The following is a 27,653-nucleotide window of genomic DNA, read 5'->3' as shown; positions in this document are numbered from 1 at the left end:
TTAAGTGTCTGAATGTTCCGGGATACATTTTATGACTTACTTTTGAAATATAATTTCTTGTTAGCTACAGTTTTTACTGACACTCAGAATGATAATTTATGTGTCCTGCCATTACTGCGTGTGTGCACAGATAAAACTCATTTTTACAAACATACACACACACATTGTTTGTGTGTGTGTGTGTGTGTGTGTGTGTGTATATATATATATATATATATATATATATATATATATATATATATATATATATATATATATATACATATATACACACACACACACACACACACACACACACACACACACAGAAGCATAAGCCATAGCAATACTATTTTTGTACTTATTTCAGCAATACATTGTGCAACACTGGTACCAGCACACCAGATCAGTGACTGTTGTTTAGCAGTTGTCAAACAGCAGCAGGGATGGGTCACTTTTATTTACCTCATTGAGGAGTAATGAAAACCTGTCACTGTCCCTGATTTCACAGACCTTCCCTGATTTTGCACATAATTTTGTTCTGTCTTTTCTAACAAGTTTGATTTGCTTGCAAATCATTCGGGATTACAGACGGTCAATAAATCCAGACATTAGAGATTTACACTTAATGTTCAAAAAAAAAAACCTCTTGATACAAAAGATGTTATTCTATAATTTTCGTTGAATCAGAGTAATATTTAATGTGTGTTCCTGATTTTGAGCCTTTATTCTGCTATTATTGGTATTGCGCTGAAGTTTTCAGTAAAGTTGAGAGTTACAGTATCTGGTATTCTGCAAGTACTTATAAAACTCCATAAAAGAGAAAACCATCCTTGAAGATCTGAAGTATTAGCTCTTCCTAAAATCCAAGTTATGCAATGCATGGACCCTGGTCACTCTTGGCTGCTGATCTCTCTAGTGCTTACCGTGCTCATGTTCATTATCAGCTTTATCCTAACAGGGTCATATCACAACCCTGTTCAAGTTAAACAGAATAATCATGAAATTAATAATTTTTCTCCTCATTTTCCCCAACTAGCAGCAGCTTTTGTGTGGCCCCCACACAGTAAAGGATGATTTAGGGGGGCCCCTTGCAGCCAAATGTATTGCAGGTACTTAAAGCTGGCTATTTTTTAAGTTTTAGTGTAGAGAATGTCCACCAGCAGGGTTTAACTAAACCATGGACACTATGTTAGTGGTAAAAAATTTTTAATGGAATTGTGAAGGCTCTTGCTTGATAAAACACTGTTACTATAAGCAAAGATATGTTTGAATTTTAAAGGAGATATAAATAAGCATTATTACCCACCTGGTTTATTAAGTATACAAGATTGATGTACTAGCTTTTGTTAATTTAACAGACATGTTACAAAATATCAAGGTAAGATAATTTGCTGTGGCTGGGGGCCCTTCAGGAACAGGGGGCCCCCAGCGACCGCAGGGTTCACTGGTGCCTAAAGCCGGCTATAAGTATAATTTGCATCAGAAAGGTACTTAACGTTTCCTTTTCCCAGATTTGTAGCATAATAGAGGTGATCTGAGCAGTACAACAATTTTTTTATCATACCCTTTATCTGGGGTCTACTCTTCAACTCAGTTGTGTGTGTGTGTGTGTGTGTGTGTGTGTGTGTGTGTGTGTGTGTGCACGCACATAGGAAAGTCCTGGGATCTTCAGTGTTTTCCTTATTACAGTGAAAATGTAACTGTTCTTTGGGACAATGGTATATAAACCCAAAAGTGAGGTACCAAGGATTATTTTATCTTTTCCAAGGTACAACACCCACTGAATTTTTTTTTGTGTGTTTGTGTGTCTGTGCGTGTATGTATCAATATTAACATATATATCTAGTTTATATATATATATTTTAAATGTATATCTTTACATGTATATATATATATATATATATATATATATATATATATATATATATATATATATATACACATACACACGCGCACACACACACACACACACACACACACACACACACACACGCACGCATGTATATATATATAAAATATGGAGAGAGAGATATATAGGTATATGTAGCTAGGACTTTATTCCTGTGTGCAAACGGATCAGGCTGAGATGGACATTATTAACTCTGAGGTGGTCATTGCTGAACAAAAATCACTAGATGTGGAGGTAGTGTGCTTGAAATTAGTCTTTGTTTTATTGTGGTCTTATTTAATAAGGAAGAGTTATGACGGTAGGGCTGACTATACCCTGTAGTATGTTGATCAGTATAATATCCATAATGTCCTTTTCAGCGGGTTGTTTTTTTCTCCATTTTTCCTGGCAATTAATAGTAATACGACTCATCTGAGTGCCTGTATCTTAAAAAGATAGTGAAATCTTCAGCATGTGGTAACTGTAATACTGAAAAAGTTGTGTATAGGGCCTTGCAAAAGAAAAAAACAAAAAGAATTATCAGTTAGTCAGCAAAGACACATTGAGGAGAAACTTTCACAATATAGACCAACTTTTGATGGAATTGTTAAATAAAAGTTACATTAATTTAAACACTTATGAATTTCTTTACATGGAAGAACGTCTGTTAGGTGTTTTCTTTGGTATTCCAAAGATACATAAAGATGTGACCAACCCACCCTTTAGTTGGTTAAGTTGGTGGGAACTGTCCATGTTCTTCGTGTTTCACTGTTGCAGTCATTACATTTGGGTTATCTGCTTGCAGGTAGCCCTCAGTCGGCCTGATTAACAAAGTCTTGGGTCCTGCGTCGGTTGCTGTCCCTTCTTCCATGACGTCAGGTCGTCACGGGTATAAAACATGCAGCCAACGCCATTACATCAGTCTTTATTGCTGTGCGGTGCCCGAAGCAGACGCAGTTCGCAAGTGCCAGTCGGCCAACTCCTGAAATTTTCGTTTTAGAGTTTCAGAACCAAAGTCTTCAACTAAAGCTAAGTACCCCGTTGGGGAAACATTTTCTTGCTCCTTAGCGTTGTCAGTAAAAGTTAATTGCATTACTTGTAGAAAACAAACACCTCATAAAGATTTTCATTCATACTGTATTCCTTGCCTAGGCTCAGACCACGATGTACCTTGCTGTCAGTTTTGTGCTTTATTTACTTAGCGCACTATCCGTCATCGGTATATTTTCGGCTCTAAATATTTCGGTTCTCTGTTTAATTATCCAGAAATGTCGTCAGTTAGCCATCCGACTACCGGGATTCCAAAAAAAATGCAAAGATAAAGACAGACAGGCCGCCGAGGTCCAGAACTGATGACGACGCTTCTCCTAAGCCAGTCGCCAGTTTGCCTGTACTCATTGAGGCACTTTCGCAGCCCCTGATACCCGCTACTTTTGATTCGCAGGCCTCTACTGAGACCCATTCGGAGTCCGGAATGCCGCAAGATGCTTCAACTATGGAACCCGCGGATGTCTCTACCTTGGATGGGTGCAGAGCCGCTGTGCAGGCACCGGCTTTTCTGGGTGTATTCAGGCCTATGGACTTGCATATTAAACCAATGCCTCCTTCTTCTCTTAGGCCTAAATCTCGAACCATGCCTAAAAAACCGATGCCCAGGCCACATGCTCAGGCCTCTATGTCTAAAAAACAAATGATAAGAATGGCTGAAGATGTAATAACTCTAATCAGGGCTAGCCAAACCCCCCCCCCCCTTCTAAGAGGCCTAGGTCTGAAGTTGTTTATGAATCTTCTGACCAGGATTCTGTTTTTTTCTGATTCTTCTGATGATCTGGATTTGCCCTTAACTACATATGAGGATTCTGATGCAGAGGACCCTATTCCCTCTGCTTCTCCTCCAGAGGATTTTTCTTTTGGTGAAACCTTACATACTCCTTAAGAGAGCATTTCCACTGGGAAAGCCAGGATTTTTCTGATTCAAAAAAGAGGCTCAGGGATTTCTTACTCCTGCCTCAGCATAGGCCTTTAGCTATTCCTCCTGTACTAGACATTGTTGATGATGCTTTTTCAGAATCTAGTTTGGCCCCTGATTCCTTGCCTCCTGCTCCCAGAAAACCTGACAGATACTACAGGGTCCCTGAGTCACACAAGTTCCTTTTTAAAAATCCTATTGCGGATCCAGAGACTATTTCTTAGGGGCCCAAGGGCATTAAGGCTTCTACTGCTAAAAATCCTCCCCCTTCTAATAGAGACTCCAGGGTGCCGGATAGATGGGGTAAGAAGATTTACACTTCTGCAACCTTGGCCATTAGGGTTTTAAACTGCCAGTTTCATATGTTAAAGTATCAGCAACATGTTATTGGATTGCTTAAACAGAAAATGATGTTGATTCTTGATTGTGTGGAAAATAAAGAATTACAGGATTTAATGCATTCTGCTGAACAGGTTAGAAAACATACTTTGCAATGTGGTTTTGATTCATTAGAGGCCTCTTGCAGGGCTGCTGTTACTGGGTCTGTGCTCAGAAGGCATGCTTGGCTTAAGGAGCAATCTTTACCTGATCATGTTAAAGCTAAATTGTTGGATGCTCCCTTAAATCAGGACCACCTGTTTGCCAACAAGGCTGATGAAGTTCTTAAAAAGATGGAAGATAAAGCTAAATCTATGTAAACTGTTAAAGACTTCTTACAAGTTCAGCCCCCTAGATTTAGTAGGCATTGGCCCTCTAAAAATTGGTCCTTTCCAGCCCCTTCCAGGTCTTCTCAAGCCAAACCCAGACACAGCAGAAACCCCAAGTTTCAGTCCCAGGAGACACACAGGACCAAGCAATGGGGGGCCTCCACTTCCAAATCTGGGAGTCATAAGACCTCCCCCCTATGATAAACTGTCTCAATGACTTCCTTTTAAAATTTCCAAGCACTTATCAACTGATTGCCCCTTTAGGGGGAAAGATTGCTCTTCATGCAAAGAACTGGGAGCTCATTACCCAGGACAAATGGGTTTTAAGTATAGTGTCCCAGAGATACAGATTTCACTTCCACACGTTGCCAACACCAAACGGATGGCCAGACCTACCCCCAAATAAGTGAGCAGAGGCCCAAAAAACAAGTGCTTTCTCTCTTAAGCATGGGGGCTATTCATTTGGTACCAGAAGAGGAAAAGGGACAAGGTTTCTACTCAAGACTTTTCCTGGTACCCAGAAAAGGCAATTCATGGTGACCTATCCTGGACCTGTCTACTCTAAACACCTTTTTGGAGATTCCAAAATTCAAGATGCTGACTCTTCACCAGTTGCTTCCTATGCTAGGCAAAGACGCCTGGTTGGCAACACTAGACTTAAAAGAAGCATACCTGCACATCCCAGTCAGGGAATCTTGCAGAAGATACCTTCGCTTCAAAGCAGGCTACACTCACTATCAGTTCTCTGCACTGCCCTTTGGCTTATCTACTACACCCAGGGTATTCACAAACTGCCTAGCTCCAGTTATTGCATTTAGCAGGCAAAGAAATATTCATATATACCCATATCTGGATGATTGTCTAATTCAGGCAGAAAGCCAGGGCACACTTTTGAATCATCTGGACTTTGTACAGAGGGTTCTAACCTGTCTAGGGTACACCATAAATGAAAAGAAATCTCAACTGGTACCCCGTCAACAAATTATATTCCTGGGAGTAAGCTTGAATACAACTTCCCAGATGGCTTACCTCACGCCAGAGAAACAAATTCATTTGACAACCTACTTCAAACAGGTGGCCACAAAAACCCTGCTATCTGCAAGACAAATACTGCAAGTCTTGGGGTTCATGGCCTCCTGCATTCTTCTAATTCCATATGCAAGACTGTATATGAGGAAACTACAGTGGTATATAAAAAGCCTATGGTGTCAACATTCCCAGGATCTAAAAGCAATGATTCCCATCATACCTTGCCTACGCCTAGAGTTCCTTTGGTAGGTGGAGGCCTGCCACCAAAACAAGAGACTACCTTTCATACCACCCCCTGCTACCCAAACCCTAACAACAGACGCATCAGACTATGCATGGGGGGGCTCACCTGGCAGGGAAGTGCATTCTGGGCAAATGGAACCCAAGTCAAATGCACCTGCATATCAATCAAAAAGAAATGTTAGCTGTTCAGAAATGCTCTGACAGCCTTCAAGGACCACATTCTTCCAGGACAACTAATGGTAAAGACGGACAACACCACTGTTATGTGGTACATAAATAAGCAGGGGGGGGGACACATTCTTACCCCCTCTGCAGGCTAGCCATGGCATTGTGGAACACAGCCTTAAGCTACCAAGTGCACCTACAAGCTCAATTCCTGCCAGAAAAATTAAATACACTGGCAGACGGACTAAGCAGAAACCTCATGGACCCACACGAGTGGAAACTGGAACCAAAGATTTTCAACATGTTGACAAGCAAATGGGGGAGACCAGATATAGACCTATTTGCCTCTCCCCAGAACTACCAATTGGACAAATTTTGCACAAGGACTCCCCACAAGCAAGCCTGGAAAGTGGATGCTCTGTCCTTCAGCTGGAAAAAAATTATCAGTTTATGCCCCCCCCCTCTTCTTATGCCCTCCAAAGTACTACTAAAAATCAAACAGGACAAACCAAGGATGATTTTGAGTACTCCAGACTTGCCACGCTAACACTGGTACCCCCTCCTGCACAGTGTGTCACAGTTATCCTCATGGCACCTGCCTCAAACTCCTTCCCTGTTGTCCCAGCAGGAGAACCAGATTCTGCACCCTCAGCTTCTAACACTGAACCTTGCAGCCTGGCTAATTATCTAATCTCTCTTTTACCATCCCTCAGTAAACCTGAGATGGATATCATTTTAGAGGCAAGGAGGCCTAGTACTAGAAAATCTTATGCTGAAAAATGGAAAAGATTCTGTGTCTGCAACCAGTCACAAGGGATGAGCACAGCAGCGCCCAATTTACCTCAGATTTTACTATACTTAACTGAGGTGCTTCACAAGGGCCTGTCTTTTTCCTCCATTAAAATCCACGCCTCAGCCATTTCAGCTCATTATAACACAGAACCTCCCCTCTTCTCTCATCCACTGCTCAAGCAGTTCTTTAGAGGGGCCAGAAATTTGAGACCACCCAGGAGAGCTCCAACCCCAGCCTGGGACCTTAACTTTGTTTTGGAGAAACTCCATCTACCTCCTTTCGAGCCAGCTGCCACTGCGGACTTAATTTTTTTTCTTGGAAAACGGCTTTCCTTTTAGCAATCACTTCAGCTAGAAGGGTATCTGAGTTACAGGCCCTTGTGGCAGTGGAGCCTTTCATCATCTTTGGTGCAGAGTGTCCCTCAGTACCAATCCATCCTTCATGCCCAAGGTGGTATCCAGTGTGGCTTTTAATTAGTCCATTCAATTGCCAACCTTTTTTCCTAATCCACAGAACAAACGGGAACGGATACTGCATTCCTTAGATGTGCACAGACAACTTAGATTCTACTTAGACAGGACTAAACCTGCTGGTGGCATTTGCTGCAGGGGCAGAGGGGAAGGCTATTTCAAAGCAAACCATTTCTAAATGGATAGGGCATTGCATTCATTTCTGTTATAAGCACCATGGAAAACCTATCCCCCAAGGGATCAGACCTCATTCTGCCAGGGCTGCATCTACCTCTACAGCCTTTCTCAGAGGTGTCCCTACCAGGCACATCCTAGACGCTGCTACCTGGAGTTCTGCGCGTACTTTCACCAAGCGTTATCATTTGCCAATTTTCTCTAAATCCAGAGCTGGTTTTGCCACTGCAGTCTTGCAGAGCATTATAGCTGGTCCTAATGCTATTTAAAATCTTCCTCCCAACCATAGCTTTGGGAATCTACCCAAATGTAATGACTGCAACAGTGAAACACGAAGAACATAGTACAGTTGTGTACACTTACCATAAATGTAGATGTTCGAGTGTATTCACTGTTGCAGTCCTGGTTCCACTCCCTCCAGCCCCCTAACTTCTTTTGGTTATACCGCTACTTTCCTTTACTATGCTTAAAAGCTTTTTGGTGTATTTGCTTTTTTGTTGGAGGTATGTCATTGTACTTTTATATTTAATTGCTTCCCATTAGGGGTGTGCCTGACATCTGGGACAAGAAAAACTGATGTAATGGCGTCAGCTGCATGTTTTACACCCCTGACAACCTGACATCATGGAAGAAGGGACAGCAACCGACGCATGACCCAAGACTTAGTTAATCAGGCCGATAGGGCTACCTGCAAGCAGATAACCCAAATGTAATGACTGCAACAGTGAATACACTCAAACATCTACATTTATGGTAAGTTTTCACAACTGTACTTTCCTGACCAAATTGGAGAGATTTAAATATGTCTCCATTTATTGGAGGTTTATTGATGATTTGTTCTTGTCTGGAATGGCTCTACTGATGAGTTAAGTCTATTTTTTGGACGATATGCACAGACACAGGATGGGACTGAAGTTCACATTAAGTGAGGTTGGCACGAATATGCACTTCTTGGACGTGCATATAAATATGAATCTTGAAGAAAAAAGATTCACCAGTACAGTGTTCAGAAACGACACCTGTAGTAATAATTTCCTTCATTTTGAGAGTGGTCATCCTTTATTCATAAAGCTGAAAAATTATATGCCTCAGTAGATTAATTTCAGACAATGAAAATGTTATTTGTGAGGCAAACAAACTCATTTTCATGTTTGTCCAGAGAGGGTATCCATATGAAAAACTGAGGGAAATGTTCGAGCAGATATTATTGGTTAGGATGGAAAAGTTCCCACCCATTTTAACTAGTGGGTTTGTTACTAATAACAACAGTGGGAAAGTAAAAGAAATGGACGGTGCCTTTTCCTGTTCCTGTTAGTATTGATTTCTATAGTATCAAACAGGTAATTTCCAACAACTGGAAAGTTATTTTGAGAAACCGAGACTTGGCTAGAGTATTAGGGGACCACCCACACTTTATTTATAAAAAGGCTACAAGTGTAGTCGATTTTAGAAATAGGAGAACACAAAAGGAGCCACTGGCACTTACCCATGTTATAACTGCAAACAATGCAGATGTTCATCGTGTTTCACTGTTGCAGTCATGACTGTAGGGTTCTCCCCTGTCGGCAGGCAGTCCTCGGTCGGCCAGAATCCCAATGTCTGGGTCCGGCGTCGGCTGCTTGCTCACCATGCTCTGACGCCAGAGCCAGGAGAGCAAAAGCTGAGCACAAGTACATGTTCTCCAGTCTTCTCTTGCTGGCGGGATAGCAGTTCGCAAGTCCCGTCGCCGGCCGACTGACTCCTTTTTATATTTTTTATACAGTCCACAAGACTTTCTTCTCCTACTCGCTACTAAAAGTTAAGCTAATTCTTTTCTTGCTTTCCAGTCAGCCAAGTTAATAAAGGAGCCAACTAGGCCTTTGAATATTTCTGTTGCAGGACCTTCGACAATGCTCCTTCGATGGGTCCGGAGTGTGTGTGCAGGTACCGGCCTGGGTTTTTTTCAGGCCTACTCAACTTAATAAAGGCAAAGACAAAGGCAAAGACTCCTTCAAATCAAGACTGCAAACCACCAGGCCTCTGATGATCCGCAAGTCTCAGAAACAGTTAAGTAAGATGGCGGATGGCGGCTGGACTTGCTTAGGGTGATTAGGGTTCACATCCAGGCCAAGGCAGGAAGTGTATTAAGTGTATTATGACTCCTCTTGATCAGGCTTCTCTTCTTCTTCTTCTTTCCTCTTCTTTCTAATCTATGAATATTCTCCTCCTTATGAGGATTCTGATGCTGAGGAATCCCTTCCTCTTTCTCCCTGAGGATTTCTTTGGGGAAACTTTTTTGGAAATGAGGAAACATTTCACTTCAGGGACTAAGATATAACCCAAGACAAGTGGGTTCTGGATGTGGTTTCAAGAGGTTACAAATTCCATTTTCATACCCTACCAAGACCAAGCGGATGGCCAGATCTTCCAAAACATCAATGGTTAGGCCTTAAAAACCAGGTGGAAGCTCTCGATGAAAGAAAGCCAACTAGTTTCCACCACTTCAGAGATGGTAGGGTTTTTTTACTCAAGGCTCTTTCTAGTCCCCAGGAAGCAAAATTTCATGAGACCCATTCTGGATCTGTCAGTTCTTGAACACCTTTCTCGAGATACCAAAATTCAAGATGCTCTTTACTACAGCAGCTACTTCCAATGCTGACCCAAAAATGCATGGATGGTAACTGGATTTTTAGGAGGGGCATATTTACATTCCATCATCAGGCAGGAATGCAGAAAAATAGGGTTCAAGGTCGGATCGATCGGCATCAATTCTCCTTCTGCGCTTGCTGATTGTCTACTGATCTCAGTTCTTCACCAAAATGCCTGGCTCCTAAGTAGCTATTGCAGACTCAAGGGAATTTACCCTTATCTTTTATCTGGGACTTATTTATTCAGGCAGACAGCAAAGGAAAACCCTTCAGTCTGCCTCCAGCCGATGAACAGTGAAACATTTTATTATAATAGATTTGTTGTAGTGTTTCATGTGTTCAGTCTGCTCCTCCTCTCCTGTCTCCTCTCCCCCTCTTCCCTCTCTCCTTTTCTTTTTTTTCTTCTGAGGTCCTTTTCTAAGGGTATTCTCTTTGCAAAGGGTACTGGATCTGGGGCAAGAAAATCAGGTTTATTGATTCATCAAAAAATATATTTTTTCCACACATTAATAAAATGGTGGTCAGTAAAGGCAGATGTAACTGCAAAAGTATGGGGGTGGTATATCTGGCAACCTGCTTCACCTGTCATAATTTCTGTGTGGAGAAAACAACTAGAGCCCTTTATAAAAGGATTTACGAACATCGTTTGGCTATTAGAAATGAAGATACTAATAATGCTTTAGCCAAACATGCTTTGGAGTGTTCTAACTTCAAGAAATTTGTATTTTTTGTGTTGGATGAAATAGATTTGACTCCATTTGTCACAGAATGTAATAATGCCCTGGAAAACAAGGAGCTTAGATGGCAGGTTTTCCTTAGGGCAGATCACATTCCTGGTCTAAATAAGACTTTAAATGTTAAATGTCTTTTAAATAACAGACTGTATTATTACATAGTTTATGTGACTAGTATGTTTACAGTAGGCACACATTTGTGTGTACTACGTGCTTTTTGTATACATGTCAAGTGTTATATTTCACATTTGATATTTTTGCCTTTAAGAAAATGGTATGCATTAATGAACAATTAGATGCATGGGCTTTTGATTGGTTTATTTGGATTTTGTATTTAAACTTGACTAATTGATTTACTGGTCAGTTCTGAAGAAGTTCGTTGTGATTGAAACGAAAGAAAGCACTTAACTTTTTATCTGTGTGGACAGTCATCATTTTGTCTTTTTTTCACGGTTTTTGTTCTGAAGTTTATTCTGGTTTTCGTGAATTTGGTGTTATTTACATATATGTAGGGCCTTGTGTAATGACTACCCTGCATTTTATGTGGGTAAGACTATGAATAAACTGAAAAGGAGGATTTCAGGTCATCTTTCTGACATCAGACGTAAATGACAGAGGAACACCTTATCCAAACACTTCTTAGAACACACCAGACATTCTGGTCTTAAATGCATCATTCTGGACTGTGTGGAGATGGATGAGCTTGAAGGGGACGTTAATAGTGTGTTGGATAAAAAAGAATTATGCTGGCAGTTGAAATTAAATGCATTCAGAAAACCAGGACTTAACTCCTATTGCTCTGTTAAGAGTGTATTGAATTTACATAAGCTGCCACACAAAACCAGGACTTAACTCCTATTGCTCTGTTAAGAGTGTATTGAATTTACATAAGCTGCCACACAATCTGTAAAGGTTTTTTTTAGGGAATTTTTGAGGAAATATTCTTATGTACAAAAAATTTAGTAAATAAAATGTGTAGAATGTGTATAAATGTATATATGTTTAGTTACTTAATAACCTCAATTCTGCTATTAGAATTATTGCATCACACTAGAGATTTAAATGGTAAATTCAAAACACATATTTTTTCATGCAGCTATTACCATGTAGTATTGGTATAATTCCCCCATTCAACATACTAGTGGATGCTCATGCACACACCTGCACACTTTTATTCATTACTAGTTTACTTCAGCCACTATTTTATGTATTTTTATATGTTTTTTCTACTAGTTTTCAATGTATAAACACATTTTGGGGCTGTAAACATGAAAATTGTCATGACATTTTTTTTTTTTTTTGCAAAGCACTGACATTTTTTTCTGAGCTGTTATTTACTTAGTTTTTATGCACACTAATACATATAGATGGATATTTACTAGATGATATTATTAGACAGATGTATTTTTACATTTATAGTGTCCTAGTTACATTATGTTTATGTTTAGATAGCTATATGTTTTTTCTTGATTTTAGGTCTTGTCACAGACCTAATGAAGGCTTTATTGCATTAGGTAGCCAAAAACGATTTTAGATTTTATGTGTATGTTACACTTTTCCTAATACCTGATTTTGGAATGTGGATTGCAAATAGATAGGTAGTGTTTTCCTTAACTAGGATTTAGTTTGATCTAATCAGTAGTAGTGTGTGCTGTTCTTAAATGCACTTTTACGGCCCTGTTTATATTGTTTGCTTGACTAGACTGGTTTAAAATTAAACTATACGTATATGTTCCACACACATAAAAGCTGATATGTTTAACATTGTTAAAATATTTCTGATTTTTTCTTATAGAAGATCACTTGTCTATGATGAATAAAGGTTTGTTGCTTTGAAACACTACCCGGGTTTCATGATTTTTGAAAATTATTGTGACTGGGCTCATCAGTGAAGTTTTAAGACCACTAGTTTCTCTGTTTTTTATTTATAGACAATAAACTTTTAATATTGGAAGATGCTTCTGATAAGCTGTTTGCTGATTATTTGGGAAACCACTGCTTCCTTTTATATTTTACAGTGAATATGAGATTAGTGTTTTGATTTATTGTTATATAAAAATGGTAATAGTTTGATTTCATAATTATATAAAAAAAGATAATAGCAGCAACAGTTTGTTGCATTATTCTAGTATGCACCCTGTTAGTATGAAAAATAATGTTGCTTATGGTCAGATGTGTAAGGTGTAAAGAAAACTGCTGAAGATTTTTAGTTTAAAGATGAAATATTTGAATTAAGAAAAAAATAGTTGTAGAGGTTATCCTGATAAAATATTAAATTATGCTTGTGATAATATTTTGAATAAGCAATCTAATATAGCTGAAGCCACTGAAATAACAGATAGACATAGTATTGTATTGTTAAAGTATCACTAGATGGTAATGGTGTTCTAAATAAGGACGAAGCAAAAGCAATGTTATTACCTCTTACTGTAGATTTATTTAAACTTAAGTCTGTTATTAATAAGAAATGGAAATATTTTAAGGGTTATCTGGATATTTTAAAATGTTTTGGAGATGAAGCTATTTAAGATTTTGAAATATTTGCATAGTATGTAAGATAAGAGGGTAGAGTTATTTAAGCATTAAAAAAGGCACATGTAATTGTTTTAGTTGTGTGTATTGCACGTACATTTCTGATGGTACATCTGTTTTTACAAGTAACATTATTAAATATTTTATGAATCCAGGATATTTTAATTATGGTTATAAAAATTTTTATTTTGCCCACTGTTTGACATGTGAATGCCTTTATGTAGAGAATGCCACAAGAATGTTAAAAATAAGATTTACCAGCATGTTTATGCTATAAAGATAGGTGAGGACAACAATTCTTTGGCAAGGCAAAAACAAAAGTATTTAAATTTTAAGTTTTTATTTTTTCTATTGAATTATTTTTTCTATTGAAATGCGTTGATAAGAGGATAAGAGGTGAGATTCTGAAATATTACTTGAAGCCAAAGAATTGAGATGGCAAATTTTATTGAATGCATGCAATTTTCCAGGTCTTAGTGGAGTTGTTAATTTTAAGTACTTGCTTAAGTTAAAAAAATCATAAGCATTGACTTTTATTGAATTTTCATGGATTGTTTTAAAAGTTATGTGATTTGTTAAAATCGTATTTAATTAATGCTCTCTGATTTGGCTGTTTAATGGGATTACATCTTTGGATAAAACAGAAGAGGTTGATAAGTGTGATTTTCTGTTAATAAAGTGTCCTTCCATTAAAAGCTATGGTTTTATTTTTTATTTATTTTTATTGTTTTTTTTTTATGTGCTATTGCATCTGTTTATCAACTGGCTTGCTTTGCTCAAATATATATAAAAATGAAATGTTTTGAATTGATGTCAGGTCTTAAAGTTCAATCAGAATGAAACCAGCATTGTACTGATTAAAAATGAGTTCAGTTATTTGATGGAAATTAATAGCAGATTTAAATGGTATTTCAAAAAGATTAAATATTTAAGGTTACTGTTACATATAGTTTTAAAGAAATAGCAACAATAAATAATACAAATATTTGACAATATTAAAACAATAATAAATAAGTTGATTTGAGTTAAAATGGTTACTTTACCCAAAATACTGTTATGTAGTCAAGCACTTCAGTTCCTTTTAAAGAACTCATTAAACAATTTAACATTTGTTTGAAGTTCTTATGGCCCCCAGCACAGCCAGAAAAGCTTTGGGATATCATATAAGAGAATGGAAAGATGGTGAAGTAGGATTTCCTGGCTGAGAAGCAAATGTCATAGCTTCATTTATTAAAACATTAGCTTTATGGATACATTCTGATTTTTCAGGCAGTTGAAGTCTGGATTGAAACATTTTTAGATGAAAGCACTTATCAGTTGTTTCATAATACTTGAATAAAGCTGGTTTATAGCAGTAGTGTGGTGGTTCTGACTACCAGGCATTCGTGAAGTGGGTTTTGGAGTTTGCTGTGGTTAGTACTTGGCTATGTGGCCATCTAAAACGTCTACCGATTCAGGTCAGGTGGAGTGAGCAGTCCCCCCTTATTTGGTATAGAGTTAACTTTCCTCTGCTGCTTTTGTATTTGTTGAATAGAGGTTTATATTTGACTGATGTAAAGGAGTAAGTTAGCTCTGCTGATTTTTAACTAATAACATTGACAATTGTATACAAGTAATGTACTTTTGTCTCATTGCATATGTGTAAATGTAACTGGATAGTAATTAGAATGAGTCCAGTTTTAAAGTAAATTTTAAAAACTGCATCCTAATGCAGAAAAGAAAATAACAGTGACATGTTTTATTTTTCTCATTAAGTGGCAGTGATTTTCAAGCTTTTTCTGCCCAGACTTTATAAATGCAGTGTACAAAAAGTATATTTGTATGGTAAAGTTTTATTAAACAGTGAGTAGTCTGCATTCCTTGTTTGCAATGCATGCTATTGCTATTATTATTATTATTGTTGTTATTGTTAATGCATTTTATATCTGTGCTTATTTTTGTGTAAGTTGCCTGTTGAATTACTGCGGTGAAAAGCCATCTGTATGAACTTTTATTGTTTTTTCAGACAGTATTACATGTTGTAGTTCCCAACCCCTGCCAGTTTACCTGAAACAGGTCGTTCGAGCAGTGGGGTATACTTAGAATGTAGAGCAAGCAGAATGAAGACACAAGGAAGAAATATTCTGCGCTCATTGAGATAGATAGTACACTGATCATTATTGACCAACTTCGGACTCAACCCGGGTGAACTACATAGCAGTTTACAAACAAAATACAGAAAGTTAAGCAATAGTGGAGTAGTTCAGATTAGTTAGGCAGAGAAACTGTGTGTGTGTGTGTGTGTGTGTGTGTGTGTGTGTGTGTGTGTGTGTGTGTGTATGCATGTGTATATATATATATATATATATATATATATATATATATGGGTCCACTTCATAATGTTGAGATTTCACAATCCTGAAGCTCTGAATACCGACACTCAGAACTTCGAAATTGCGGAATCTCAAAAACTGTCAATGGAGATTCCCATACAGTGCATAATGGGAACAATGCCATTCTATACACTGTAGTGCGATCTTGGAGTTGGTATATTTAAGTTGCAGGGGGTGTGGGGGGTGTGATCCGTGATGTTTTGCTGTTTTCGTTTTTTTTCGTTTCGAGATTCCTCAATCTCGAAGTTCTGAGCGTCGGTATTCAGAGCTTCTAGATTGTGAAATCTCGATATTACGAATTAGACCCATATATATGTACATACATACATATATATGTATACATATATATATATATATACATATACATATATATATATATATATATATATATATATATATGTGTGTGAGTGTGTGTATATGTGTGTGTGCCCGTGTGTATATATGTGTGTGTGTGTGTATGTACATATATATATATATATATATATATATATATATATATATATATCAAATGTATAAATATATACACCCATACAGTCTAGGGAACAATGAGAGTGTAATGCACAGTATTCACATTAGTTTATAAAATGTGTTCACCTTCAGTAAATTGAGATATGTTAGTGTGTTAGGTGATATGATATGTGATGCAGGAGCATTTGGTGTGGATGAAGAGCTTTCTGAGTTAAATTCTGAATTTGGAGCAAGTGTTTGTCTTTTAGGTCATTGACATTTACCTGGCAAAGAGTAGGTGCCTGAGAGGGGAATGCATGTGTAGTGCTGTGGAGTTTCATTCTGGAGGTAATGAGAGTTGGTATGGCTTGTGAGTTGCGTCTCATGTTGTACATGGAGGATTTTTCTTGAAGTTTAACTGCAAGGGAAGTAAATATCTCGAGTTGTAGTAGTTTGTAGAGTTTAGATCTAGCTTACTGTTAGGATCCATCTTCAGCTCATTCTCACCTGAGGCACTGAATGCTGTCTTTACTGCTTCACTGCTGCAGCACTAGTTAAGTGGTCTGCCTTATGTCATTCAAACAGAGAGCATGAAAGGCAGACCACACATAGAGCATTTATTACAGTGTAACTTAATCATGGTTCTGGTTTTGTCAGGTTCAATGCTGCAGTTAAGTAGTTTTAATGTGAGAAGTGAGAAAATAATTTATCTGAAAACATAAAGCAAAAATATGCTTTAATTGTTCAGTTGAAAAGTTTTTTCTCTCTGATTGGTTGATTGATTTGATTTTGAGTGTGAGCTCCATGTTCACATTTACATTTTTTTTGGTGAGGGATGTTTTTGAGTTAATTTAAATAGAATACTACTCTGGGGTATAGTTTATGGAGTGTTAAATGTGCTTCCTAGCTGCTAAAGATAGGGTATGCACAAAGTCATTTTGCATTGTTATGCTTTTGAAGTAATCTGATATGAGTACCTGTTTGTGTTTAATAATGTTAAAATGGAACGTTTGTGTGCCTCTTATCACCTGTGTATGTATTCTGCTCTGATCTGCTGGGCTTGCATTGTATTTGCTCTAGGTCTGTTGTCTTCTGGATCTCCTTTTCATGACAAATACGTTTTGTACTCATTACCTGGTGCTTGTCATGTCTCTCAGTCTCTGAACATCACAAGTCTGAAGGAGGAGCATCTTTTACTCTTGAAAATAGATAATCTTTACATAATATACCCCATGATTTTCGTGCTATTGAATTGTTGTACAGGCTTTTAGTTTTTTAATGTATGTATATAGAGTTAATTGTGTAGCTTTATGAAGAAAATCTGCAAATCTAGGAGGAACAAGGCTACATCTGAGAACAAAAATCATCACACTTAAGAGGTGTGATGATTGCACAGATATTCTTTGTGTTTCACTGATGCAGTCATCACACTTGGGTAATCTGCCTACAGGTAGCCCTCAGTCTGCCCGAATACCAGAGTCTTAGGATTTCTGCATCGGATGCTGTCACTTCTTCCATAACGTCAGGTTGTCAAGGGTATAAAACAGGCAGCCAACGCCATTACATCAGTCTTTCTTGCCGAGGAGGAGCCTGAAGCAGAAGCAGTTCGCAATTGCCGGTCGGCCGCTACCTGAAATTTTCGTTTTCGAGTTTGTAATCCTGAAGTTTTCTAAAGCTAAGTACCCTGTTGAGGATCCTTTTATCTTGCTCTAACCAATGTCAGAAAAAGTTAACAATTGTGTTTCCTGTGGAAAGCAAATACCTCACAGAGATTTTCATTCTTACTGCATCACCTCTTTAGGCACAGACCACAACGTCCCTAGCTGTCGGTTTTGTGCCTTGTTTAACGCCCAAACTATTTGTCATCAGGCTATCTTTTTCGCTAAATTCTTTCGCTGTCATTCTCCATATTCCGAAATGGCTTCAATAAGTGATCCGACTACCGATCTTCCGAAAAAACATAAAGACAAAGATAGAGACAGATCACATAGGTCCAAAATTGCCGATGATGCTTCCGTTAAGCTAGTTGCCAGTCCGCCGGTACTCAGTGAGGTGCCTTTGCAGCTCCTGATGCCCGCTTCTACAGATTCTCAGGCCTCTGCTGAGACCCATTCGGAGTCCGGTACGCCACGAGATGCTTCTTCGACTATGGAACCTGCAGATGTCTCTAGCTTGGATGTGTCCGGAGCCTCTGTGCATGCACTGGCTTCTGAGGGTGTATTCCAACCTACCGCTGTTCGAATTAAACCGACAACTTCATTTTTAGCTAAAACTACCGAGTTTCTCAGGCCCAGAGTACACACTACGCTTAGAAAACGGATGACCAAAGTGCATGCTCAGGCTTCCATGCCAAAAAAACAAATGCTTAGAATGACTGAAGACCTTATTACCCTAATTAGGGAAAGCCAGCCTTCCCCTGCTAAGAGACAAAGAATTGAATTTCTTTCTGATTCTACAAACCAGGAGTCCGATGTCTGTGACCCTTCTGATTATCAGGACATGCCCTTATCAACCTATGAGGATTCTGATGCAGAGGAATCCATTCCCTCTGCCTCCCCTCCAGAGGACTTTTCTTTTGGTGAACCCTTACATACTTTAAGAGAACATTTCTGCTGGGAATGCCAGGACTACCCTCAGTCCAAAAAGAGACTTAGAGAATTTTTAGAATTGCCTCAGCACAGGTCTCTAGCTATACCCGCTGTCCTGGATGTTGTAGATGATGTTTTTATGGAATCCAGTCTTACTCCAGATACTTTACCATCGATCCCTAGGAAACCTGACCGGTACTACATAGTACCTGATTCCCACAAATTTCCCTTCAAGAATCCTACTGCGGATCCAGAGACCATTTCCCAGGACCTAAAGGTATTAAGGCTACTACAGCCAAAAATCCTTCCCCTTCAGACAGGGATTCAAGAGCTTTAGACAGATGGGGTAAGAAGGTATGTACCTCTGCAACTCTTACCATCAGGGCATTGAATTGACAGTTTCACACGTTGAAGTACCAGCAGCATACTATGGAACTAATTAAACAAAAAATTGTGTTATTTCCAGCTTGTGTAGAAAATAAAGATTTACAAGAGCTATTGCATTCTGAAAACCAAGTTAGTAAGCATACTTTGCAGTGTGGCTTTGATGCCCTAGAAGCATCCTGCAGGGCTGCAGTCACTGGATCTGTATTGAGAAAGCATGCTTGGCTGAAGGAGCAAACCTTGCCAGATCATGTCAAATCCAAATTACTAGATGCTCCTTTACATAAGGACTGCTTATTTGGCACCAAAGTAGAAGAGGTTCTTAAAAAATGGAAGAAAAAGCTAAATCTATGCAAACTGTTAAAGAATTCTTACAAGAGCAACCACCTAGATTCAGTAGGCATTGGCCTTCAAAAAGGGGTCCTTTCCAGCTCCTTCCAGGCCTTCTCAGACCAAACCCAGGGGAAACAGGCCACCCAGACTACAGTCTCTCAGGGTATGCAGAGATCTAAACAATGGAGTGCCCCCACCTCAAAAACAGGGAGTGGTAAGCCGCCCCCTCATGGAAAAAGTTCACAATGACTTTTCAAATATCTTTCCCAGCCATGTCCAACTACTTGCGCCTCTAGGAGGAAAAGTTGCCTTTCATGCAAAAAACTGGATGTCCATTACTCAGGACAGATGGATCCTAAACATTGTATCCCAGGGGTACAGATTCCACTTCCATGCACTGCCAACTCCAAGAGGGTTTCCAGACCTTCCTCCAAACCAGTGGGCAGAGGCTCAAAAGCAAATATTTTCCCTGCTCAATATCAGAGCTATTCAGCCTGTTCCAGTAGACAAAGGGGGCAGGGTTTCTACTCCTGACTTTTACTGGTGCCCAGAAAAGAGGGCTCTTGGCGCCCAATCCTGTATCTATTAACACCACAGTTATGTGGTACATAAACAAGCAGGGGGGAACCCATTCTTACCCATTCTACAGGTTAGCCATGGCCCTGTGGAACACAGCCTTGCGAAACCAAGTGCATCTACAAGCTCAATTCCTGCCAGGCAAACAAAAATTCACTGGCAGATGACTTAAGCAGAAATCTCCTAGACCCACATGAGTGGAAATTGGAGCCCAACACCTTCAACCTTCTGATCCAGAGGTGGGGGACATCAGAGGTGGACCTATTTGTCTCCCCCGAGAACCACCAGTTGAGCAAATTCTGCACCAGGAACCCTCACAGCATGCCCTGGAAGGTGGATGTCCTATCCTTTCAGTGGGAAAACCTCTCAATTTATGCATTTCCCATTCTGCCCCTCCTCTCAAAAGTATTACTCAAGATAAAACAGGACAGGCCAAGGGCAATTCTTATTGCCCCAGACTGGCCACGCCAGCACTGGTACCCACTCTTGCGCAGCCCGACAACAGTGCCACCCTGGCACCTTCACCAGACTCCCACCCCGCTCTCACAGCAGGAGAGACAGATTTTGCATCCCCAATTGCCGTCCCTAAACCTTGCAGTCTGGCTTATCTCTTAAATACTCCACCAGCAACCCTCAGCAAACAGGTGCTGGACGTCATTCTTGAAGCCAGAAGGCCTAGTACTAGGAAATCCTATGCTGAAAAGTGGAAAATATACTGTTGTTGGAATCCGTCTCAAGGGAAGGACACAGCAGTGCCCTCCTTAAGCTCTAATCCTGGATTACCTAGCAGAGCTACTCCACAGAGGCCTATCCTTCTCCTCCATTAAGATTCATGCCTCTGCCATCTCAGCTCAGTATAATATTGAGCCACCTCTATTTTCTCACCCTCTCATCAAACAGTTCCTTAGAGGGGCTAACAACTTAAGGCCCCCTAGGAGAGCACCCACCCCTGCCTGGGACCTTAACTTTGTACTGGAAAAGTTCACGCTCCCCCCCTTTTGAACCTGCAGCTTCAACAGAGTTAAAATTCCTCTCTTGGAAAACAGCCTCTCTTTTAGCCATAACTTCAGCAAGAAGAGTGTCTGAGTTACAGGCACTAATGGCTGTGGAACCCTTCATTATTTTCCATGCTGACAGGGTTTCCCTCAGGACTAACCCGTCCTTTATGCATAAAGTGATGTCCAGTGTGGCTCTAAACAAATCCATTTAACAACCTTCTTCCCTAACCCTCAGAATAATGGGTAAAGGATCCTGCACTCCTTGGATGTACACAGACAGCTCAGGTTCTACCTAAACAGGACTAAACCTTTCTGAAAGTCTGACCAGCTGCTAGTCAGTTTTGCTACAGGGGCAGAGAGGGTAAGGCCATTTCAAAGCAAATTATTTCCAAATGGATAGCACACTGCATCCATTTCTGCTACAAGCGCCATGGAAAACCTACCTCACAGGGAATCGGACCACATTCCGCTAGGGCTACTTCCACCTCTACAGCATTTCTCAGGGGAGTCCTGTATGCACCTTCACAAAGCATTACCACTTACCAATCTTTTCTAAATCCAGAGCTGGATTTGCTACAGCAGTCTCGCAAGGCCTACTAGCCATCCCTAACACTTCTTGACTGCCTCCACACTTCCTTAGCTTTGGCAATTAACCCAAGTGTGATGACTGCAACAGTGAAACACGAAGAACATAGTACAGTTGTGTACACTTACCTTAAATGTAGATGTTCGAGTGAATTCACTGTTGCAGTCCTGGTTTCCCTCCCTCCAGACCCCTGGCTTTTCTCTATCTTTCTACCTCTCCTTTCTATGGCCATTCCTATTGGCATTGGTATTTACTTTTATTGGTGGTGTTCCCCACCATATACTAGCTTCCTGTTTGGGGGCTTCTGACATTTGGGGCAAGAAAAACTGATGTAATGGTGTCAGCTGCCTGTTTTATACCCCTGATGACCTGTCGTCATGGAAGAAGAGACAGCATCCAACGCAGAAATCCTAAGACTCTGGTATTCGGGATGACTGAGGGCTACCTGCAGGCAGATAACCCAAGTGTGATGACTGCAACAGTGAATACACTCGAACATCTACATTTATGGTAAGTGTATACAACTGTACTTTTTTGTTCGTTGTTGTAAACCTAACTTATTATTACAGCAAATGAAAATGAATAACTACTGACATTCAAAATAGCTTCATCTTTGCTCTAATAATGCACTATTTTGTATTTTTCCTTAGTGGGGCACTGGAGAAAACAACCAGTAAAGGGAACACTGCTCTCCATTATAGCTGCATTCATAACAAGACAGAATGCCTGAAACTTCTGTTGTTGAAAGGGAAGGCTACTCTCATTGCAGGTAACATGGACCTTTTATAGCAACTGGAGACTGCAATCAGGTGTAAGATGTATGCAAATACTTCTGTACGCATTTTATCCCTAACAGTCGTAGTTTTTTGCTGGACAGTGTTATTGTCTAAATGCTTTTCTGTGTGTGACTCAGGAGTATGAGATAAAAAAAAACATGATAATGGCATATTCAGCAGCTTTTGTTTTTTGTCAATTTATTGTGAAATATTTGCTAGTATATGTGCTTAGTGTTTATCTTTCTCTCCCTCGTCATATATATATATATATATATATATATATATATATATATATATATATATATATATATATATATATATATATATTTGTAGGATCATATGTAACTAAATCACCATTGCACTTCATCAACAATGAAAAACAGTGCTTCATTTAATCTAAAAATGATTTGATCGACACTATGTGTGATCAACAATCATTTCATTGACAGTTTTATACATACTAAACAAAGCTTTTTTGCAGAGGGCAGCAAGCCCCCTTGTGCATCCTCCAATGTGGGGGGCTTTGCCCCCAGAACATCTCGAACATAAATATACTGACGCTATGGTTGTACAATCATGGAAAAAAAGAATGCTCCTTACACACTGAATGACTGCTGGTGCACATAATTAAACTTACAGACGTGGTGGAACAACATAACAGAGAGAATTTTCATGGTAAAACTACTAATGAACACTGAAGTGCGTTGTAATTTGTATCCTCCCAAACTACACCAGCAGTTGTTTTTTATACTGTTCACACTTTTCAATGTAATGAATTCATACATTCATAGGATACTGCTTGTAAGTCTGATTTTGGACACTCTTCCTAGTCTCAACTCATCAGCACATTGTATTGAGCACTTAGGGATCAGCTGGGAAGGCCCCAACCCTTAGTCTGTTAAAGTTGAATTAATGAATGCTGATAAAATGTAGTGTCGATCAAATGACTTTTCATTTAAATGAACCACCCTTTTTCTTTGTCAATAATGTGAACTGACAATCAAATGAATGTAACCCATTTATAGTGGTAGGGCTCACGAAAGGCAGATGGCCATAGTGTTGCAAGTCTTTGATATGTTAGCAAAATAAAATGCAACACACCCTCACAAACAGTAGTGCTTTATTTAGCATTGAGAGTCACACAACCTGGAATATTACCATTAGCCATGGATGAGGTGATCTTGGCTTTTGAGAGGATGGAGATAACTTCTTTTATAGTAATAAAAGGGAGTGGCTGAGACTGGATTCCTTGGAGTAGTTATAACTATGTCTGGAGCAAAATTTTCAGTAAATTTGTCAGCTAAGATAATAGCTATTTCCTGTGGTCAGAGTGTGCAATATTATTGTGGACTAGCTCCAAGCATTGCTGGATCTTAGTTCTTAACTTCCTGACATAGTTGAAGAAAGATTTGTAGTTATTTTGACTTTAGTGGCAGCTTTATGCTCGTACTCCACTTTGAGATTCCTAATGGCTCTAAATTCTTTACTAGTTTGCTTAAGAGTGGACTTGTGATGATAGCTGGGATGAGACCTATTCTAAGCCATTAAGCAGTGTCTTTGTTATATAATTTATTTAAACCTTTATCACAAGGGTTTGTTTTTAAATGTCTTGATATATTTGATGCAGATAGGAACTGCCGTATCAGTACAGCTATTTAAGTTGGGAGTACAAGTCAAGGGCACAAGCTGCTACCGTAGCAGTTAGGTCCATCAGAGGAGGATTACAGCAGAATTTATTTAGGTCCTCAAGTAACTGAAGAAGATTTGCGTTCATAAAGGCCCTGAACACAGCGGTATGTATTTACAGGGGAAGTATAACCAATCAACTTTAAAGGAAAAGGTCACTAAATTATGGTCTGATTTAACAAAACAGGATGATGCATGTAGAAATGTGTAAGAAATGGCCATACTTGTGAGGACTAGATTGAAGAATGTTAAAATCTATAAAATATTTCTTTAACAGCAGTGGGGAGGATCAGTTATGCATGTGCCATTATCAAACAAAGTTATTGAAAACCTAGTGAAAAAATAACTGATGTTGCAAATATATTTGTTCTTTGCAAGAAATCTTTTAACAGTGTTAAAAGTAAAAAAATGCAGCTCTGTCCATAATGTTGCAGTAGTGCGTCTTGTAACAGCAACTGCGTATCGTGAGTGCATTAGTGGGCATAAGGTATAGGTAAGTGGCAGGAAATGTACCTGAGAAGTGTGATCACGCTGTGTAATAGTGACTCACCTGCAATGACTTCCTGCACTTTATAAAACTGTATTTTTAATGTAACAAGTGTACTGATTACAGACGAGGGGAAATGTGTGTTTTAAAGGACTGAATGAGTTATACTTCTTTTTGCAGTTTAATAATTCCATTTTAGGTTAGAAAGCTATATATAGTAAATGTTCTACTTAGTTATTTTTATTCCTGAAAACTTAGATCATGGTAAGAAGTGACTGATGCATATTTTGTAAGGAAAGTAGTTGGATGTTATAGCCTAAACTAATATCACTATACTTTTGTTTGAAATTTGTTCTCCCATAATTTTTGCAGACCTAAAATATTGCATAAGTTAACAGAGACTTCTGCTTGACCTTTTCTTGGCATTCATGGCATTGTGGATATGTGTAAGAGCGTAAATAAAATACAAGTAACAGACTGAGGCATATTCATTGCCAGCAAGGGAATTGCAATTAATGAAACTGAACTATACAAAAAATGCATGTACGTTTTGTAATGTGTTTTATTTGTATAAATTAATGCAGTGTTAATGAAAACACTGTTAAGCTAATTGAGTATTTAAGGCAATTTCAGTTATTGGTCGCAGAAGATTTTTACTGTGTAGATTTTCTCCCGTATCCCAGAATCATGCCCTAGGTTAACTGGTTTTCCTTGAAATTTGACATAGACATGGCTTGGTCTATGTTTGTGTCTTTTGGTTCACTGACGTGCTGTCTAAGATTAGTTTCTGTGCTTTGATAGTGTGGGGTAAAGGTATAAATTGCCCAAGTGATCAGAGTTCGATTAGTGACGTAGGCACTTGATGGAGCTGGCAGGGAGAATGAACCTGCCTATCCTCATAGGGGGGATAGTCAGTTGTGTGCTGTAGCAGTCCATGGGAAGAAGGGGCAGGGCATGAAGTCTGGTAGTAGATGTGTCGTTTACCAAGTCTCTGATTGGCAGTAGTCTTCCTTGAGGAAGTACACAGAAACATGGCCTTATAAAAGGAGAAGGCATTGTGAATACCTTCACCATGCGAGTCATTTGTGTTTTATCTGAAAAGAAGCAATTAATCTCTGTGGTATCCCCTAAGTCTCAAACAATACACTATGGAAGTATAGTGCATCCAAAACAAAACAGTGTAAGAAACTTCTCTGTGTGGAAGTTTTTCAGTTTCTGTATGTCTAATTAATAACTATATGTTAAAAAGTAGAAAAAAAACAGAACATGTTAGTAGAAATAGCGAATTTAAAAACGTCCTAAATCAAAAAATAAAAACTTATTTTGAAATATTATTACAGAATTATTAACTCTAGTAGGTATTCAGAAGTAATCCAAGCAGGGTAGACAGTCTGTTTCCAGTCAAAATTCCTTTATTAAGCACACAGACAAGCGATCCAAACAAAATTAAAAATAAACAGAATGATAGTTTCATCCCAAACTTTCTGACCAATATACCTGTTCTCAGGTATGGGAGTGGTTTATTTTGTTGCAAAGGAAAGTATATTGGCATAAATGTTAACAAATTCAAAAGCTCTTCCCCCATCCTTAGTGTGATATTCGAGCTGGTACTGCCCTACTTACTAAATGTCCTAATAATTTAAATTTTATGTGCTTTAAATAAAATTAACAAAGTTAATAATGATGTGGTACTTCTTAATAAACAGATTACTATTAAAGTCTGTGAATATATCAGACATTATAGTACATGGTTGGAAATATTTAAACATTAGACCATTTAGCAATCAAAAATATTGTGGCATCCAGAAAAAATACATTGTCCAAAACATAATCTATTTCCATAAGTCATTGTTAACAAAGCTCGCTTTCATCCCTCTAGACATTTTTAAGTTTGCTCCTTCTACTACCATTTTCTGTTTGCTTTTTAATATATAGTGATTAACTAGATGTAACAGGAATTGAAAAACCTCCACACGGAGACGTTTTTCATATTGTTTTGTTTTATCTGGAAACATTCATAGTACCTTCTTTGCATCTGTATCTAGTCTGTTCCAGGTCTCACAACTTTCTAAACAAGTCCTCAGAGTCCCCTTGCATACAGTCTGATGTTATGCTATGTTTCATTCCTCATTCCTGTGCATTTTATTATTTGTAAATGATGCCCTTGTACAATTTGTTTGTATCATTTATGTATCACAGACTTTTAGTTCTTCTTATCTAGCTATAACAGGTTTGTTGACTGAACCTGTTGCCATAGTTTTCAGTTGTACTTGGATCATTTTGTTTACCGTCTGTTATATTTTTTGCTTGTCATTGGTATGTGTACTTGTGTCACCATATCAGCCAGGGAGACATCTTCCTGATGCCTCTGCTATCCTAACCACTGACTTTGCCAGTCCAGGCATGTTCACCAGCTAGGTCACTGGACTTGCATGAGATTTTGCTGTCTCACTGTTTTGAGTAACACCAGACAGCCTGTTAGACGACATCATTAAATACATTTGAGTAGTGTGGGAGTAGATTCTTAATATAGTTAGTTGCATTGGTGAATAAAGAGGTTGGCAGTAGAACAGGAAAGGCTAATTTAAGATGAATAATAAATGCAGCTTGTTTTTAAGAAAAAGTGTTCGTTAGTGAGGTATCCGAACTGGTATTTCTGTACATGGCGCAAAAGATGGATTGGAAGGAACATTATGACTTTATGCAGATGTCAAAGCTCTGTAAGAATGTACACAAAGAATCAGAGAACATAAATGACGACCTAGATTTTGCAGGGTTATATTGGTGATTTTGGCTATTTCACCTTAAGGCAGGGAAATGTAAAGTAATTCTTCTGGGCAACAGAAACCACAGCTTGAGTGGGATATTAAGAACTAGCAACAATAGAAAGAAAATGAATTATGAATTATCACTTCTGCTTATCTGGAATGTGAGAGTTCTGTGAGGAGTTAGTAAAGATAACTTGTGCAGTAATACGGTGCGTCGAGACAGGCACCTCTAATGCAAAAAATGGTTAGTGTTATCAATTCAGAAATGGGGGCAGCAGGTTTTTTTGTATAATGAAAATAGGCTGTTAGTTAACACAGTGAGCATAGCAGAGAATTATG

The 27,653-nt window shown here is 38.8% G+C and overlaps 1 protein-coding gene across 2 annotated transcripts in view; it reads left to right on the top strand.

The window, feature by feature from the left end:
* The window catches only part of LOC122792230 (arf-GAP with SH3 domain, ANK repeat and PH domain-containing protein 3-like), a 1,314,966-nt gene that overhangs the window by 1,155,242 nt on the left and 132,071 nt on the right, over positions 1 to 27,653 (top strand). For both annotated transcript variants that reach the window (XM_044059977.1, XM_044059976.1), the window contains exon 19: positions 22,248 to 22,366. In XM_044059977.1, coding sequence (XP_043915912.1) covers positions 22,248 to 22,366 — 119 coding nt within the window. The remainder of the gene's footprint in view (positions 1 to 22,247; positions 22,367 to 27,653) is intronic.

Source organism: Protopterus annectens, chromosome 1.part2 (assembly GCF_019279795.1).
Source record: "Protopterus annectens isolate FY-2018-M chromosome 1.part2, PAN1.0, whole genome shotgun sequence".
Classification (NCBI taxonomy): Eukaryota; Metazoa; Chordata; order Ceratodontiformes; family Protopteridae; genus Protopterus; species Protopterus annectens.
The sequence above is the reverse complement of the archived record's forward strand: the minus strand, read 5'-3'. Positions and strand labels throughout refer to the sequence as shown.